At 36.6% G+C, this 19,054-nt stretch overlaps 1 protein-coding gene across 4 annotated transcripts in view; it reads right to left on the bottom strand.

The window, feature by feature from the left end:
- Window positions 1–5,984: 5,984 nt before the first annotated feature.
- PLPPR5 (phospholipid phosphatase related 5) overlaps window positions 5,985–19,054 on the bottom strand; it is a 106,084-nt gene continuing 93,014 nt past the window's right edge. For all 4 annotated transcript variants that reach the window (XM_070486900.1, XM_070486899.1, XM_014851522.3 and 1 more), the window contains one exon: window positions 5,985–6,734. In XM_070486900.1, the coding sequence (XP_070343001.1) occupies window positions 6,702–6,734 (33 nt within the window). In that variant the 3' untranslated portion in view covers window positions 5,985–6,701. The remainder of the gene's footprint in view (window positions 6,735–19,054) is intronic.

Consider the following 19,054-nt stretch of genomic DNA (forward strand, 5'->3'; position numbering starts at 1 on the left):
CACTATAATTTAAAACATTAGAAACATTGAGAATTAATATTTTATTTCTTCGTAAAGAATTTATCAACAGCAGCTTGAACGTGCTTGCTGCCTTTTTCCTGTCATATAACTTGTGACATGGAGTTGAGTGATTTTTATTTTTTTAAAGGTTGGCACCTAAGCTAACATCTGTTGCCAATCTTCCCTTTTTTTTTCTTTTTCTTCCCGAAGACCCCCGGTACATAGTCGTATATTCTAGTTGCATGTCTTTCTAATTGTGCTATGTGGGATGCAGCCTCAGCATGGCTTGACGAGCGGTGCTAGGTCCACGCCAAGGATCCAAACCCATGAACCCCTGGGCCACGAGGGTGGAGCACACAAACTTAACCATTCAACCATGGTCCCAAGTGAGTATTTTCTTCTATGCCTTGGCTAATTGTCATCTTCGTTTCTAAGTTTGGATCAGCTTATTTTACTTTTGCACTTTCAAAGTTGTGAAATATCTCCAAGAGTTCCTTTAATGTGAAGTTTTTTGTCTGAATCACTTCTTCTGGGACATCGTCATCTTTTCCATCACAACCTCTTTACTCATTTTCGTCCATCAGCTCACCTTCACTAAATTATTCTGGTTGCGTTTCTCGAGTCTCTCAGATGGTGATGACAGTGTCAACATTCTCCTGGTCAGCTAAGTTTTCTATAACTCCACTTATGTTTGATTTGAATTTCATTTTCAGTATTATCACCTTTTCTTCTTTGCTGCACTTCCATCTTCATTGGTCAGTTTCCTCTTTCAATTATACATTTTTATAAAATGTCACAGGGGTTCATCACTGGGAGATGAGGAGTCAACACAATTGCATGCTTTGCTGTCTGTGCATGAACAGATTAACAAATGTGCGGTGACCACTGGGAGACCCTAAAAAAGTGACACGATTGGTCACTAATTATAATGCACATGTGCGTGTTATTCACATAGTGATTTGTGAACTGAAGAGCCAGCAGCTACATTTGTACTTTATGCAATAACTCACAGTTATTATACCACGGTAACTAAAATTGATCCCTGTTGTTGTGGGAGTGGTGTTATTTAACTAAACCAAGTATCTTAGTCAGTTTGGGCTGCTATAATAGAATACCATAGAGTAGGTGGCTTAGACACCAAATATTTATTTCTCACAGGTCCAGAGGCTGCAAAGTCCAAGATCAAACCGCTGGTAGTATGGTGTCTGATGAGAACTGTCTTCCTGGTTTGCAGACACCCATCTTCTCTTGTATCCTCACATGGTGGAGCGCAGAGAGAGAGGAAGCAAGAGCTCTTGTGTCTCTTCTTATAAGGGCACTAACATCATGAGGACTCCACCCTTGTAATCTAGTTACCTCCAAAGTCCCCACCCCCAAATACCATCACATTGGGGTTCAGGCTTCAACATATGAATTTTTGGGAGACACAAATATTCGGTCCATAGCACCTTGGTAACTGGAATTTGTGAAAATCAGAATTGCACAAACACACACACACACACACACACACACACACACACGATGTATCATAACCTGGTCTTATAACTTAGTTATTCTTTTTTTTTCAGGTTTTATTCTCTTGCTTCAATTTCTTTCCTATTCTTTCTGCTCAGGTGTTTTTTCTATTTCACTCCCTCTCTCTCTCTCTTAACTTATAAATTTATGTCCTCTTCCTTAATTTTTTCCTATAGGAGAAGACCTAGGAAGTCTTTCTGGAAAAGCCTAGAAAACTTCAGCAAGCTCCCCATTGCTCTCAGTTAAGTACTGGATAGATAATTCTGTAGCCAATTTATCACACAGGCATTTTGGGGGCATAGTTGGTGATTGGTGGGGTGGCCATCCTTGCTCAGCTACAATGAGCTTGCTTTCTATTTGTGGGTTTCTCATACTTATCAGAATAAATCCATACTCAACAAGTTGAGGAACTCGATACAGGGGGCACTGCTTGACCATTTTTAAGGTTTATCTGCAGGAAGAGTTTATGATAGATTGAATGCACAAAGGGCCTTTGTTTTCCATGCATCTTTGTGTCCACCCCTTTGCAATGTGACTTTGCAGCTCCCTCCTCACTCCTTGACTCTGGGCTGGCCTTGAAACTTGCCTTGGACAGTTGAATGAGATGAAAGTGACAATGTGCCAGTGCCTTGCATGCTTCTGCTCTGTCTTGGCCCCTATGTGAAGGAACTTGGCTACCCTGATGGAGATTGAGAGACTGTGTAGAGAAAAGTTCAGTTGACCCAAGTGAAGCTATCTTAGATCAACCTACAGTAAGATGACCCCGCATATGTGAGACTGTCCAGCCAAGATCAGCAAATCATCTCACCTGATCATGGATGCATGGATGAGCCTAGCTCAGACTAGAAAAATGGCTCAGCTGATCCACAGACTTGTAAGAGATAGTAAATGCTTATCATTATTGAATTTAGGGCATTTTAAGTTCAGTAATAGTCAAATTATATGATACTGTTTATGGAGGCAATGCTTTTTTATTAACCTTAGCTGTTGCTGTAATCTATAAAAATGTCCTTTGCTTAGTCCTGAGAGTAGGTAGCTGGTAAACTCCAAGCCAATTCTCCCACTTTAAACAGACCTCTTGGGGCACCGTCAGTGTCAGCGCTGCTGAACTATCCAATCTGGAAGGGTAGGGACCATGTCTGTCTCTCTCATCGCTGCTAATCAGCACATTGCAAAGTATCTGCTGTACAGAATCATGCAATAAATGTTTGCTGAATGAATGAAAGCTGAAAGGCCTTCTTGAGCAGGAGCAATACCTTTTGGGAAACCTGACTAATACTCAAAATGTCTTAATATTTTGGAAAAGTTTTCCTTTTTGTTTTTTAATATCAACCTAAAAATACACCCTTTTTCCCTCCTGAAAAGAAAAAAAAATTTCCTTTTCTACAAGTGATAGTGTTTCAGTGCAAAATGAAAATGGAAATTCTTTAATAAATGCAATAATATGAAGATAGGCTAGATGATGGTGTCCATCAGGATCACCCCTGTTAAGAATGGTATCTTTGAGACATGAACTTTGAGTTTCATCTGCTTGCTGGAGGTGGTTGTGTGTCCACTCATCTATATTTTCTCATCTGGAGGTCCTTTTGAGCAAGGCCACAGATTTGAGCATGGGAGTCTGAATTTAGAATTCAGATCTTATAACCCATCCATGGCTCACAAAGCCTGGGGTGGGTGAGGAAAACAGATTTATTTTTTTATTAAATCTTGACAATGTCCTGAGGTCTATCAGATTAAGAACCAGCTATCATCTGAAGTGAAGGGGACAAGAAAGAATAATTTGAATATTTTCTTCTTCTTAGAAGAGAATCATTCACTTGAAATCTGGAAAAATTTCCTTAATTGATATTTTTAAAGAATCATAGCTCACAAATTTCATTAGAAAGCCCATGCCTGGCAAATTGAGAGAACATCAACATTTGCAAGGAGTAAATCGAACCATTTGGTATATGTCCAGGACAGTTTTGTAAAGTATGCAATTAAAATTTGATAACCCGTGCCCTAGAGGTGGGAATGAGATCGTTTACATCTATTTTTCAGTACCTTGCTTGTACATCAGACATAGATTATGTAGTAGATTGTACACCCGCTCAGTATCCCAGATAGTTTCTAGGGGTTGTGATTTGCAAGTAAGGAGGTTGATAAAATCCCAGGATGGCCCATGTAATGCAGAGCATCACTTAATTGCCCAAAGAACTGGTCTAATCTGAGCCATCATGATTCATTTCTAAACAGTCTCCAGTCATTCTGACAATCTGACTTCCATCACCTTAACAGCATTCTTATTCCTTTATCCCCAAGAAAGGACTAATACTGGGAAAAAAATAAAAAATGAAACCTAATTTTTTAAATTAAAGTTTTAAAATTTTATTTGAAAAATACAATACACAGCAGAGAATTATTTCCTCCCCTACTGCTCTTTCACAAAGGAAACTGTATGGTCGATGTAACTGAGATATTTGGCTAGGATACATCCTGAGAAAAGAGAGGCCCAGCTAAAAGCGGAATCGACAAAGTCTGTCAAAGAAGGTTCACCTCTCTTTTAACATAAAAGAGCCTTTTAAATAATCTTAGGAATCAGATAAAACATGTGCAGAATTTCTGCCATGCAAACAGAGACGACTGAAATTTTCAGGCTGACCAATTTATACTGATCTGGGCCCCAAGTAAGTAGAATAAAAAGATGTCTTTATCAGAAAGATGTGTTTGCTTGCTTTTACTAGACTATATATGTAAATATTTACAAATTAACATTTTCTTAAATGTATGTTTTGTTATTCTCAGTAACAGCATCATGGTTAAGGGCTTTTTGCTGGCTTTTTGCCTTATACATGTGTATCTTTTTGTTCTTTTGAAATTCCTTCATGGCATGATCATTCATTGCACAATCTCAGGCCCATGATGTTTAAATATTAGAGATGACCTTACTCTGATCCTGGGTTAAATGTGGATTTTTGAGGAATTGATAACTCCTGCATTCAGACCAGGTTTAGCAAGGTACAAAGAAACATTTACATGACCATATATAGCTAAGGCTTCCAACAGGAAGAATATTCCAACTGGCTCCTTGGAAAATTGATGCTAGAACTGATAGAACTGATCTAACTCTGGAAGTTTTACTGGTAATCTTTCCTCTTAAGACATTAGGATCATCCTTTTCACTTCCATTCCCAGTAAGTGATTGCCCATTACTCTTATTGCCTAAAAAGTCTTTAAGGAGGATCAAAGCATTCCAAGCTTTTTCATGTTCTAAATTTCCACCAGCATTGAATTTGCAATAGTAGTCTGACATTTGTAGAAATATGGATTTTCTGGTTTTGGCCCTCCTAGACGTGTTTTTACTCACCTGTTGGAAAAGAGCAAATGACATCTATTTGGGATTAATGGCCAATTCTTGGTTATATTTATTTGTTGATTTCCATTGAAACTACAGAGAAAATTAAAAGTTCATTTTTTAGTACTGTCAAGGTTAGGAAGATTCATTTCAGTCAAGTAACTTCTACTCATATAAGACAAAGCTACTCAGGGTAGCCTTAAAGATTGCAAAGTTACGGTTGAGGAGTACAAATAATGGTTTTCTTATGGTCCAGTTCATCTTCCTTATATTATTATGAATCTCATTCTTAATTCCACTTGCTCAGTGCAAGGTATGTCCCTTGCGGGCTCTCCTGAGGCGGGATGGTGTAGGGGGCTAGGGCATGGGGGTAAGAGTGGGAGGAGAGTCATCAGATTTAGGTTTTGATTTCACAAAAGACCACACATCTAGACTCTTGACACTATTTTAAAATATGATTATAAATAGGTTACTATACAGTCGTATATTTGAAAAGTGTTCATTCTTAAAAGATAAACATTTAAAATACAGCATAGCTTTTGTAATTCTATTTTGGCATCTCTTCATTTTTTTAAAAGATAGGTAGTTGCCCAGGACTCCACTGACCTCGGAAAGGCCTTGATGCATCCAACATGGTATGGCAGCTGTGGCATATTTCAAAGGAAGTTTGGGGTCAGAAAACCTGAATTTAAGTTTAACTGCCTCTTACTAGTTGTGTGGAATTGGGCACGTTACTGACCCTGACTTGGCTTCATTTTTCTCATCTATAAAACTAAAGTCATACTCTTCATGTTTACTCTGGGTTATTGTGAGGATTAAATGAAACAATAAATCAAAATATACTTTGTAAACTATAAAGTGCTACACAAATGCAAAGTGAAATATGTTAACCATATTTCTAGCATTTATATAATTTAAATTATCTGTCAGGTGTTCTTTCCTATTTAAATTATGTGGAATCCTGACTAGTAAAAAGCCTAAGAATGGAGCCTTTGACCACTCTTAAGACACTGTTATCAATGGAAAATTGCACAATAAATAGGTGTCACTGCTGGATTTAGTCACTTAAACTATCCTAAACACGGCCTGCACCCAAAAATTACAAGTCAACAATTAAACCACAATTGTCAGGAACAAAAGTCCAAATAAATAATTTTTAATTATGATACATTACTTATTACAGTAAAAATTGGCATTTTCCCCTTCAAAAGCAGAAGCACCAGTCTTAGAATGTATAGTATGAATGGTATTTTAAGTGAAATATAGCATAATATTATGTGCAAACATTATTTTAGTATAGAACATACTTTCTAAAAGTAAAGTAATTTCACACACTGAAATCTGTTAGAATGGAAATAATGTCATGCTGAATAATAAAATAAAAACCCCCATGACTTTCAAAGTCCACTTCAAATGAAATATGGTATACTGCTGATTAGATATATGAAAAGTTAAAAAGCTTAACTGGCTCCAAATGGAGGGATATCTTGTACAAATAGGACTCGTGTAGAGGTTTCTTTTCACACGGTCTCAGTGATTCTCTGAGAAACTAAAGCGAATGTTTTATTTAAGAATTAATTTGTTCATTCGGTCATCACATTTTTATTGAACACCTACTTTGTGCGAAGCTTTGTTGTAGGTGCTGGGGATACAGAGAAGAAAGACACAGTCCTGCCCTTGAGGAGCTCACAGTCTAGTGGGGGAAACAGAGAAGTTGACACTGATTTTAAAATTATAAAAATTATTAGACAACTTTATAAACTTCTTCTGTAATCAAACAAACTTTGGGTGTTATGAATGGATGGTGAAAAGGGATGATGTCCAATGCAGAGAAAAACCATCTGCTTCAATATCATGTGACTTCTGCGAAGGCGGTGATGTGGTTCTGCAAGAAGAAAAAGGAATTACAAAGTCAGAGTCTTGGGAAAATTGGCTTCGCAAAATATTTAGTGCTTTTACGAATAATCATCAGCCTAATATACAACTGTAGTCTGTATATGTTTAAGTTGCAAAAACATTGAGTGTTATTAAAATAAGTTCTATGTATTATTAATAAATTCAGCTGCTAATCATATATTTTATTCAACATTCTTAATTAACCAAATAGATGAAAATGTTATAGGTACGTGCCTTATTCAAAATTAACACTGAGATTTGGAGAGATAAAAATCGCAATGTCCGACACGTTAATATTCTGTTCAGTGTTAATGGAATTTTAATGCTGCATGTTAGAGTTTCAGATTAATTGCTCCCCGTGAGACAGATGGCATAGAATGAGGTGGTGAAATACTCAGACTGAAGTGGCATTTGCTAGTTGACAAAGATCTACTTAAACACTTCATTTTTGATGCATGAATCCAGACTACAGACTACAATCTTTGTATTTCCCTCGACCACAGAATTCTTTACAGAGCCTTTTTACTTTATTCTTTGTTAAGTGACAGAATCGTATATAAAGAAACCCTGTGGAATGGCCAATATTTAAATGGATTCAGACATGCAACAGGCATGGCCGTTGAAATACTGCAGTGGAAAATCGATGTGACATAATTAATCATGCCACATATAGGGTTACGTCAAGATCTAACATAAATGACAGCCTCCCAACAATAACAGCAGCATTACAAAGGGTTTTACCATCATATGACCTGTTTTGAATGTTTTTCATGGTAGTTTTTGTATGACTTTTTATAAGTTAAAGAGATAATAAATAGAATTTCATGTAATGAATGCATGCCGTGAGATTTCTTCTACGTACATATAGCTTTTTTCAAATTAAAGTGTTTTAACTAGTTAAAACATTTTTAAAATGTGTGTGAAGAAATTAAAATTCACTTTCACTGAATTTAGGCATATTAACTACAACTAGAAGGATATCATTGACTACTGCTCAGGGCATTATTTTCTAGATTTGACCCACTTAAACCTAGAGAAAAACAATATCCATAAGAATCAGTAGTGAGCAGAGCATACTGACTTTTTCACTAACTCCTGATAAGGCCTTAGAAACTTTAATTTTCCATTAAGAAAATGCTGGAGAGTTCAGCAGCCCGTCTCTGTCTTCTTGAGTTTTCCTTACAAAAGCACAAGCATGACTTTAGGACAAAAAAGACTTGTCAGAGTTATATAATGCACTAGGACTGAATAAAAGCCATAAGTGCTGTGGAAACAGTACATCATAGTTTTATTTCTAGTGGCCCCATGGGGACTTGAAATCTGTGAACTGAGAAAATACAATTTGATATACAGTGTTGCAGTACAAAATTGACAGGAGTGTCACACCTCTGGACAGGACCTAGCACATAGTAATTGCTGGAGAGATGTTGAGATATAAATTGAAGATTAATCGGTGGCAACTGGTGGGTAGGAAAAGTGTGAAGTGACAGTAGAAAGAAAGGAAAGGAAATAAAAAAGAAGAGAAAATGGATGGTGTTCTGAAGGCCATCGGCCTAGGTGTCAGTGTTCCCTTGACCTAGATAATGAAGTGTCCACAAGGCTCATTAAATTTGCTGAAGATGATCCTAGGAGACATCCATTGAAGGGGACAACCATCACCATGGAAGGTAGAATGGAAATATTAAAAGATCTTAATAAAGCAGAGAAAGTGTCAGAAACAAATCACTGATAATCAATGCAAGGCAGAACAGAAACAAAGGAAAAACCATATGACAAGTGCAAGCTGGAGAGAGTGACAAAGAATATGCAATGACCTTAGGGCGACCACATAAATTATCATCTAAACCTGGACATATTGAGGGGGAAAAAGGAATGCTAGTAATACAGGGGCAACAGGCTGAAATTAGGCCTGTCACAAACAGAGATGTAAGGTCACTTTAGAAATAAGGCATTGAATGTGTAACTGTAAGTGTCCTGTTGAGGTCTAGGAAATCCTGGATTCAGTCTTGGCGTTTAAAAATCACATTTTGGTGGCTCCTAGATCTTTCTTTCACTGCCCACAAATTCCAGATGATATTACCATTTTCCTTACGTGAGGTCATTACCAACTTAAACTACAAGGGTAACAGTTTGTTTCCAGACTGATGACAGTTTTAGATCCCATGATTCTGGGGAAACTCCTGCTTTTTTTCTGATTAGCACCCTTTCAGTGTCACATCACACTTCAGTTTTAACCTCTGAGATGACTTTTCCTATCTGACTGGAATTAGAAGGATCCTGCTCGGGGCTTATCATTGAAAGGTGGTGGTTAGCAGAGAGATAAACTGATGAAAATAAAACATTGAAGTGACTGTGTATGGCGAAGAGAAAATTAAGGGGAAATTTAATAATGGGTTCTAAGTACATGAAAGGAGTATATAGACAGGGGAGACGTTCATTAATTTCACTGTCTAAGAGCAAATGAGCCCACACCAGAGAATGAAGGAGACAGATTATTTATCTCAGTAGGATTTAAAAAATAAGATTAGTTCTCTTCTAGCATAGGGACAGTTTTCCCTGAAGGAATCTAGAGAAAGGACAAGCTAATTACTTAAAGTCCTTACCGTCTATAAGCCTCTATGATTCTATATTATAAAAATTACATTAGCATTGAAATATACAAATGACGTAATTCCTACGCAGGAAGTTACAATAGTGTTCACTTCCCCATCAGCATTTTTCTCAGTAATATAAAAAACCAGAATTACATTTAATATTTTCAGATCACCTGTCTGGAGGAATGGACTCCCTATGAAAAACTAGGTGACAAGGTGATTCTCCTTTTAATCTGGCTGAATTCTTAAGCTGCAATACTAAATCATATTAATAGATGACAGTACAAACACACAGGAGGCAAACCAAAAACTCATGCACAAAAGTTTAATTCAGAGTCAGGAGAAGAGAGTGGTCATGTAATTTATCAGCGCAGTTACTGGTGCCTTCCACAATTAGACATACAGAGGCTGATAGTGGAGATGACAGAGCTTAAGGCCAAATAGTTGAAGATGAGAATCTGCTCCATCTGTCGGAAAGTGTCCATCAAGTCCACAGCAAATCAGTGAGCAAAATACTGAATCTAGTCCTTGAGTGCAGAGGTCCCATGGAAAAAGAAACGCTTGTTTCTCAAAAATAGTTTTGGATTCTTAAATCGGGTAAATTCTAAAGTCTATCTAACATGTCAATTTTTGAAACTCTAAGTTCTACATGAAAATCTCTATTTTACTATTTATTCTAGACATCCGTTTATAGAAATAATATTCTGTAATTTAGAAAAAGTTATTTACAACAAAACTGTCATTTATTTATGACATGAAAATTTGGTGATGACTTACCACCTGACAAGATATGCCACTCACCATTTCCCTTCGCAAAAATAGGGGAAAAGTCAGAAAGAGTACTTCAGATGGGAAAACCAAAAAAGCCAATATCATTAAGGGCTATTTGGCTAAGGAATGCTAAATTCCTATGAATGAACAAAAAATTAGTGAAAAAAGTAATATATTTTAAAGATTAAAAAATAATAATAACAACAATCTAGTACCCAGATTTTTTAACGCAATAGAAACCCGCACAGAAGGACACATTTTCTGTATTTGCCTTAGCTTTGCAGCCCAACTCCAACACCAGTGCGCTCTGGCGCACATACGTTTATTGCCTTAATTGAAGGTGTTCACAGTGGCTTATTCCCACCATCCAGCTGAAGAGCCTTGCAAGACAGTCTTTAAAGGACCCTCCCTGTGAATTTTCTTCTTGACCATTCTCAATAGGTTGGATTCGAGACACCTACAAAATATGTTTTATATATTATTTAAATGTTTATTTAAATAATTGACATTTCCTTGGACAAAGTACTAGTTTACTTAAAGTTCTATGTTGTTTTATTGTTAGAGTAAATTTAGAGGTTAAATATTGTTCCAGTTTCTATCTTTCAAGATGATTATAAACAGCTTTTGTGTTTTAATAGGAGGTTGTCAGCTATCAGCTTAGGTTTTAAACCTAAACACAAAATGAAATCCATGCATACAATATTTTTAATTCAATGATTTATGTCTTTGATGTGACGTGATTGATGTGAACTCATTTGGTGGCAAAAACCAAGCCCGAATTGCTGTGAGACAATTTATAGTCTATGTTGTGCTGCAGAAATATCCATCTTTGATTACAAAGTGCTGCCCAAGGTCTTGCTTGTGTAACAGAAGGCACAGTATTTTTCCCTAAAATGTAAAATATTTTGAATCCTGAAAAATACCTAGCACTAAGGATTTAGGATAAGGAATCATGACCCTATAATAATCAACAATTCTCATGCTGTATAGAAGCATATTATATCATATAATATTCCCCATATTATATCAGGGGAAGGTAGATGGATGTCATACTCCCAAATATTGGTCGCCTTTACTTTTCTATTTCCTTCCTTCCTTCCTTCACTGTCCTTTGAGGAGGGCAAAGTGGGCAGGAGAAGGGAGGAGGGGGCAAAGCCGTAATCCACGGAGTGTGTGCTCTCAGATGCTACTTTGTCATGTTAAGTTCTCCTTCTGGTAGGTTGTGAAGTTAGTATTTTCATAACGAGAAATAACGTTAGGTCTGTCTCAGAAGAAATTATTAGAGAACTTCAAACTTGAGGCTGTGAAACTGACTGTAAATTCATGTTGAGCAATTTCTTGTTTTAAGAAGTTGGGTATATGAAGACGTAAAAGCTAAAAGGTAATAGAATCAGAGTTCTCTTGAGAATGAGACTGTTTTGGAACCATTTCTTTCTTTACAGTGGTTCTCTTTCAGTTCAGAGTTTTATATTAGCTCAGAGTTTTGTTTCTATTCAGGAATTTCTTTTTTGTACTATTTGGAGAAAGGGGCTAAAAGCTACTTTCTGAAAGAATGTCTCTCCGTAGAGAAAGGAGAAATCTCTAGGCAGCTTTCCCTGATAAGCTAATTAAGCCAGAGGCAGTCCCAGCTTTTACTGGAGCATTAGCTATAGATCTTATGAGGTATTTCCAAGTCCTCAGGAGCCAAAGAAGCTTAAGGCTTTCCACACTGAATCTTTAGGAGCATGGGTTCTCAGCCTTGGGTGCATGTTGGAATCACCTGAGAGCTTTAAAAAAATACTGACACAACCCTAGAGACTTAGATTTAATTGGTCTGAGGCTTGACCTGCTCAGTGGGATTTTTAAAGGCTCTCCAGATGAGTCTAATGTGCAGCCAATATTGAAAATGACTGTTTCAGAAGCTCTGCAGGCCCAGCTGGATCTAGGTCAACTGGCTCCTTATCCAAGCACCTGAGGGGCCTGAGACAATACAGATCCCCAGGCCGAAGCCCAGGGAGTACTGGATCAGAATCTCTGGGCATGCATCCCCCAAATGTCCCCTTTTTGCGAGTGCTGCAAGCAATAAATTCACTTTTACACCAGTCCGAGAACCACTGTCTAAAGGTGTAGAAAAGTCATTGGCTAGCAATGTAAGCCTTGCCAGGTATATAAAATCAATTCCTTCTTTAAAATGCTATCATTTCTCTGATATTTCTTTCAAAAAGCCACTGCCTTAAAAAAAGCAGTAATCTTAAATAATTCTCAAAATAAATCTTTGTGTTCGAAAACGTCTGGAAACAACTGCACATTGTATTTCTAGCTTAGAGCTTCAAAGTGCACAAAAGTGTTGAGAAGATCTGTAGCAAAGACTCGTGTCTCACTTTAACTCAGTGTTTCCAAGCATTTGACACGAAACTGCATGTAAGTCTATTAATACTAGTGTGTGCACGGTGCTCGGTGGATGTGCATAACCACGTACTCTAGCCGAAGTGTCTTCACCTCCCTAACTCTAATGACCCGTCCACCACACTTTTAGCTCATATTCACAACAATATTCTCAACCGTCAACCGTAGTAGAAGTATAAAATCCCAATTAACCTCCTCCCCTACCTCCTTCATGCAACAAAGTTTCTTTGGCCACTTTGGAAATTTCCCGACCGCTCATTTGTCCATCTGTTCCAGTCCATCTTGCTCCTTCCCACTTCTATTTCTTTTACGCTTGTTCTGGACCCCACCTGAACACCCTTTAACGACATTTTCAAGTCTCTTGCCCCTGTGCTCCTACCTCACCTGCCAATCAAAATCTTTGTGCAAACTGGTTCCTCTGTCTGGAACATCCTTCTGTCTCCTCCTCACTTGGCTAACAGTCCTTCACATCTCCCCTCAGAGGATGTTGAAAGCATTGCTAAGTTTGAATAGATCCCCCTTTACATGGGGAGACCTCATCATCGCCCTGCTCTGTATTTGCTTATAAAATTATCTCCCCGCTAGACTGTACGCTCATGAGTCCCGGGAAACGTACCATAGTGTTTCTTATTTCATATTGTTACAGGTTTCATATATTACAAATCTAATTACAAACAAAATTTTACTATACATAACAAATGACGATAAGAAAGGTAACTCATCCATAAATTATACCCATGCCTTGTTTTATACTAGTATTTTAATCTATCTTGGCTTCTTATTTCATTTCTCTTTAACTTTTTAAAATGTGTTAAATTTGCTAACTCAGCGACCCAATGCTACTTGACAGAGAAGAATCAGAGGATGTGGGTAATAGATCAAGTGCATGATAAATTCTTGTATAACCAGGAACTGACAAAGCTCCTCATTTAAAAACTTGCCTATTTTCACAAAGAGGTACCAGTCAGTAAAAATCTGGAAAAGCCACATCAAGATTAATGTCAGAACTATTCAAAAGCATAAGGGCAGTTAGCCATGACCCAGATACTTTGGAAAATTTTTGTAAAGGTAAATATACATTTATCATAGAACCCAGAAATCCCATTCCTAGGTATTTAGCCAAGAGATAAAAAATATCTATTCACACAAAAACCTGTACATGAATTTTTATATCAGCTCTAGTCATAATTGTGAAAAATTGGAAACAACCCAAATGTCCTTCAGTTGGTGAATGGATTTAAAAAAATAGCATATCCATACAACAGAATACTACTCAGCAATAAAAAAAACCCCTACTGATGTGTATAATGACATGATTGAATCTCAAATGCATTATTCTAAGTGAACGAAGTCAGACTCAAAAGGCTACATACTACATGAATTCATTTATACAGCATCCTGGGAAAGATAAAACTATAGGAATGGAAAACAGATTAGTGGTTGCCAGGGGTTGGGGGTTGAAGGAGGGGTTGACCACAAAGGAGAAGGAGGAAACTTTTTAGGGCCACAGAAATGTTTTATAATTAGATTTTGGTGATGATTACATGATGGTATGCACTTGTCAAAACTCACAGAACAGTTAAAAAAAGAATTTTAAAGAATGTAAATTGTGCCTTTAATAAACCCCAATTAAAAAGAAAATTAGGACCATTAACTGTGACATAAAACTGCTAAAAAAAAATGGAATTTTAAAGGATGTAAATTACACCTTTAATAAACCCCAATTAAAAAACATTAGGACCATTAACCACAAGATAAATTAAGTCTAAAGGCCACATAGTGTATAGATACTGGTTTGTCAATTGTTGAATTATTGTTTCAATATTTGATTGTTTCAGTCACAAAAGAAGACCATAAAATAAATGTATAGGAAGATATTCAGAAGATGCAAATTAAAATAAGGAACTTCATTTATTTTTGACCTACAGGATTGGTACAGATTGTTAGGGACAATATTCTCCATTGTTGGAAAGGACATAAAGATACGAATGAAACCAAAAGCCTCAAGAGTACTCATCCTCTTTTTTCAGCATTTCCACTTCTATGAATATACCTTAAATCAATTATTCATGGAACTTACAAAGATATCTATTTTAGAGATGTTTACCCTAGTATTGTTTATAATTGCGGGAAACTGAAAGTGCAAGCAATCCTCTATGCCTAACAAAAGTAATGGTTAATTTATATAGATTAGAACTTTCTCAATATCATTGTATAATATTGTATAGCACAGTGATTATGAGTTTGAGCTCTGAGGTGATAAGTACGGAACAGATTTGGAAAATGGAAAATATGGTTCTGTATTCTTGTTTCAGAACACAGGCCAGTTGTGGGACTTGGGCAAGTCACTTAACCACTCTCTGTCTCTTTCTCTGTAAAGTAGAAATAGTCAGACACACTCAAATGATTTCTATAAGAACTAAAGTGATATTTTATGTTTGAAATTCTTGCATAATTTGAGATACACATTAAGCTCATTGAAGATTAGCTTTTACTGTTATGCTTGATTTATTGATCTGTAACTCTATCCATAATACACTGGTAAGTGAGCAAAAGCAGGCACAAAAATGACCATCCAGGAAGATCCTGTACTGTACACAAACCCCTACCTACACTCATGGGGCCTTCAACGCTATTTTAAGAAAAGATTTCCAGTGATTATTGTGGGGGGATATGGATCTTCTATTTGTTTTTGCTTTGCTTACTTGAATTTTCAAATTTTAAAAAATATACATGAATTACTTGTTACTTCTTTAATGAACAATAAACAAAAAAAATCTGTCATTGTTTCATAAGATTGTGAATGGGTTCATGTTTATTTTACTAATTTTAATCAAATAAAATTTTACATTTTCTATACAAAAAACATTCATTGTGTGGTGGTACTCCTGATTGATTTTGAAGGCCTCAATAGTGTCTCTAGGATGGTCCACCATGCGAGAACAAATCTGAGAGAAGAGGCGGATGAATGGGTGTGAGCACTTTCTCGTGTATAACTAATTATGTGTGCACTTGGAATGATTTTCTAATCCATCATTGTTTTAGTCTTTCCTAAACTAATGACTGTAGGAATCATATAATTTAAAGATGCAGTCATCAACTCTATATTTATTCACACAAATGAGATGAAAAAGCTTGTTTATATTCAAAAGTAATTTACTGAAAAGATGCTTTTATACAAGGCCTGTTAGATAACTGAAAAAAAAATCTGGCTTTTATTCTTTGTGTAGTATATTATGATTTACAAATAGTGTGGCAAATAAATACTGAATATATGGGAGCACAAATAGGAAAAATGACATATGGCAAAGTAATAACAGAATGTGCTGGTTTTTCTAACCTAAAATGCTGATGCCTGTTGGAATTTTTAAGCTTCCATTTTCAATTGACTTTTTTAAAGTGAAATTAAATTTAACAAATGAGAACAGAGTATAGCATGTAATCAATGACTTCCTTCAAATATTTTTCATAAGTGTTCAAAGCTTAGCTTGAGGACAAATGCCTAAGATATGAATATATTTAGTTCCACTAATTACTCCAATATCTGATCACTAATAAAGTTGTTTTGACAAGGCCCTATATAACATTTATATTACAGTTCAGCAGCTCTGTAAAACAAAGATTTGCATTATAGAAAAGCAACTGAATCTTAAATAGATTGCCATAATTATTCGCACACATCATTCTGAAACCTCAAAGGAATTTATCACAGAGAGCACAGTAACGTATAATCAAATTTGTCTTGGCAAGGAACCACAGGATTGTTTTGCTGTTGCTATGACACTAATGTATGCAACATTTTAGACTATAATATTTTCTGCCACATGTGCTATGTATGACATAGACTATCTGAATAAACTTTCAAATCCGTGAAATACATCTGTAGGGATATGCTAGTTTGAGATAAAAGGAAAATCCTATTAAGGGAATCATTGTTGCAGGAGAGAACTAACTTGTGTTAACCACCTACTGTGTGCCAAGAAGCTTATTTGTGATCTGTTAATTTCAACAATTAACCTACAAGGGAACCATACTGTATCAATTTTTCAGGTATTATATCAATTTTTCCTCAGTAAGGAGGAGTCATTTGTCTAATCCCACTTAGTTATTCTGTAGCCAAACCGGGCTTCAAATCCCGGATTTCCAGCTGCAAAAGCCTCGCTCTCCATCCATCTCCCACCCTAACTCTGCCTCAGTTTCAGTTCAGGTTTCTCCTTGACCCCTGTGATTCTATAATCTTCAAAACAGTCCCTGTAAAGGTCAATGCATATGCTTCTCTGGGTCATTGTGAGTTCCCTTATAATTTTCCTATCCATATAATTTTCCTTTGCAGTTGCCATGGGAATTAAACATAGAAATTTCCACCTGTAATAGTACACACTTATTATGACATTTCTAGGTTTTTGGAACTGTCATCATTGCTTACCACTTTCATTCAAGTGACATTTCTGTCAACCACGGTGTGCTGTTACACCTTGAGCTTCTTGGGTAGTACAGGTTGGTGAAAAGCCCCTTACTGCAAGTACAAAACTGTAATCCTGTAAATTATTCCTATCATCACCTTCCCTTTTTGTTGGCAAGGGAGAATTCCCTTTGCTTCAATTGATTAGATCACATAAAGTTAAGGAAAAATAATGCCTAGGTTTATAAGGAAAAAAATTTTCTCCAAAAGCATTTTTTATACCTGGCTGTATCACTAAGTTTTAGCAATCAAAGTTATCCCAAATTAGCCATAAGTGGCCATAGTGGCCTGTTCTAACTGCCTTAATAAAACTGTGTAGATATTAATTCCTTTTAGATCTACTGGAAATATCCCATTTTCTATTAAATCCCATCCATCTTTGTATTTATTTTTAAATATTTTTGTTTCCTTGCCAGATAAGGTGACCCTTTCCTTTGATTTTCTGTACGATGTCAGTTAAAATTGACAATGCATATGCATGAAATATTTGCATGTATTTACTTATGCAAATCTGAATGTCAGCTTTCTGCCTTAGAGTGAGAATAAGCAGGGGGCAAGAGAGAAGGAAAGGACAAAAGTACTCAGTGCTTTGCTGTTGTGATGAATGCAGCTTGACCCAAGAGAATCCTTGGAAGGAATGTCAACGTACTCCTTATCCATTATTATGCACAAGAGAAATCTCTAAAGAGAGGATAGGAAAATGCCAGACATGAAAGGTCAGCACGTTTCTTGGGCTGGGGGTGATAGTTTTCTTAGCGACACTCTGGCTAGCAGTTAGCCCTTTTCTACTGTAAATCATTGAGACAGTTAGATAACACAAGCTATAGACTGAATGCTTGTCCCCCTAAAATTAGCGTTGAAATCTAATCCCCAATGGGATGGTATTTGGAGGTGAGGCCTCTGGGAGATGATTAGGTCATTAGGATGAAACTCTTATGAATGGAATTAGTGCCCATATAAAAGAGAGCACAGAGAGCTCCCTCACCCCTTCCACCATCTGAAGACACAGAAAGTGGGCCCTCAGCAGACACTCACTGAGCCAGTGCCTCGATCTTGGACTTCATAGCCTCCGGAATTGTGAAAAACAAATTTCTGTTATTTGTGAGACACCCAGTCTGTAGTACTTTGTTATAGCAGACCAAACAGACTAAGACTCCTCTGATCAGAATCAGCACCTGACTAAATACAGACTTTGCCAAATGATGCCTAGTCAGTCAAAATGGCATGAAGTGGCGGTACTGAGATCTTGTCCACATCATCTTTATCATTTATCTGGATTTTTAGAATAGCCTCCCAGATTGGTTTTGTTTTGTTTTGTTCTGCTTCAGTGTTGCTCTCCTTCAATTTATTCTCCATTCTAAACATGCTATTTCCTTCCTTAAACTCCTTAATGGCTCCCCATGGCTTATAGGGTAAGAACCAACTTCCTACGTGTTTCATGAAAGACCCTTCATGAATTTTCATCAAAAGACTTTGAAAAGATAAACAAAATTGAAAAAACCAAGAAAAAAAGGGAAAGGGCTCAAATACATAAAATCAGAGGTGAAAGAGAAGTTACAACGAGTTATACAAAATGCAATGGATCCTAAGAGACTACTATGAGAAATTATATGCCAACAGCAACTTTATGTCGTAAAGAAATAGAAAATATGAACAGATCGATTACCAGCAAGGAGATTGAATCAGAAATCCAAAACCTCCCAACAAACAAAAGTCCAGAACTAGGCGGCTTCCACGGTGAATTCTACCAAACATTCAAAGAAGAATAAATACCAATTCTCCTCAAACTCCTCCAAAAAACAGAAGAGGAGGGAACATTTCCAAACTCATTTTACTAGGCCAGCATTACCCTGATACCAAAACAAGACAAGAACACCACAAGAAAAGAAAATTACAGGCCAATATCTCTCATGAACATAGATGCAAAATCCACAACAAAATATTAGCAAACCGAATTAAACAATACATTAAAAAAATCATACACCATGATCAAGTGGGATTTGATTTAAGGGATGCAAGCATGGTTCAACATATGCAAATTAATCAATGTGATACACCACATTAACACAATGAACACAAGTCATATTATTATCTCAA

The sequence above is a fragment of the Equus asinus genome, chromosome 16, assembly GCF_041296235.1.
Source record: "Equus asinus isolate D_3611 breed Donkey chromosome 16, EquAss-T2T_v2, whole genome shotgun sequence".
In the NCBI taxonomy this organism is placed as follows: domain Eukaryota; kingdom Metazoa; phylum Chordata; class Mammalia; order Perissodactyla; family Equidae; genus Equus; species Equus asinus.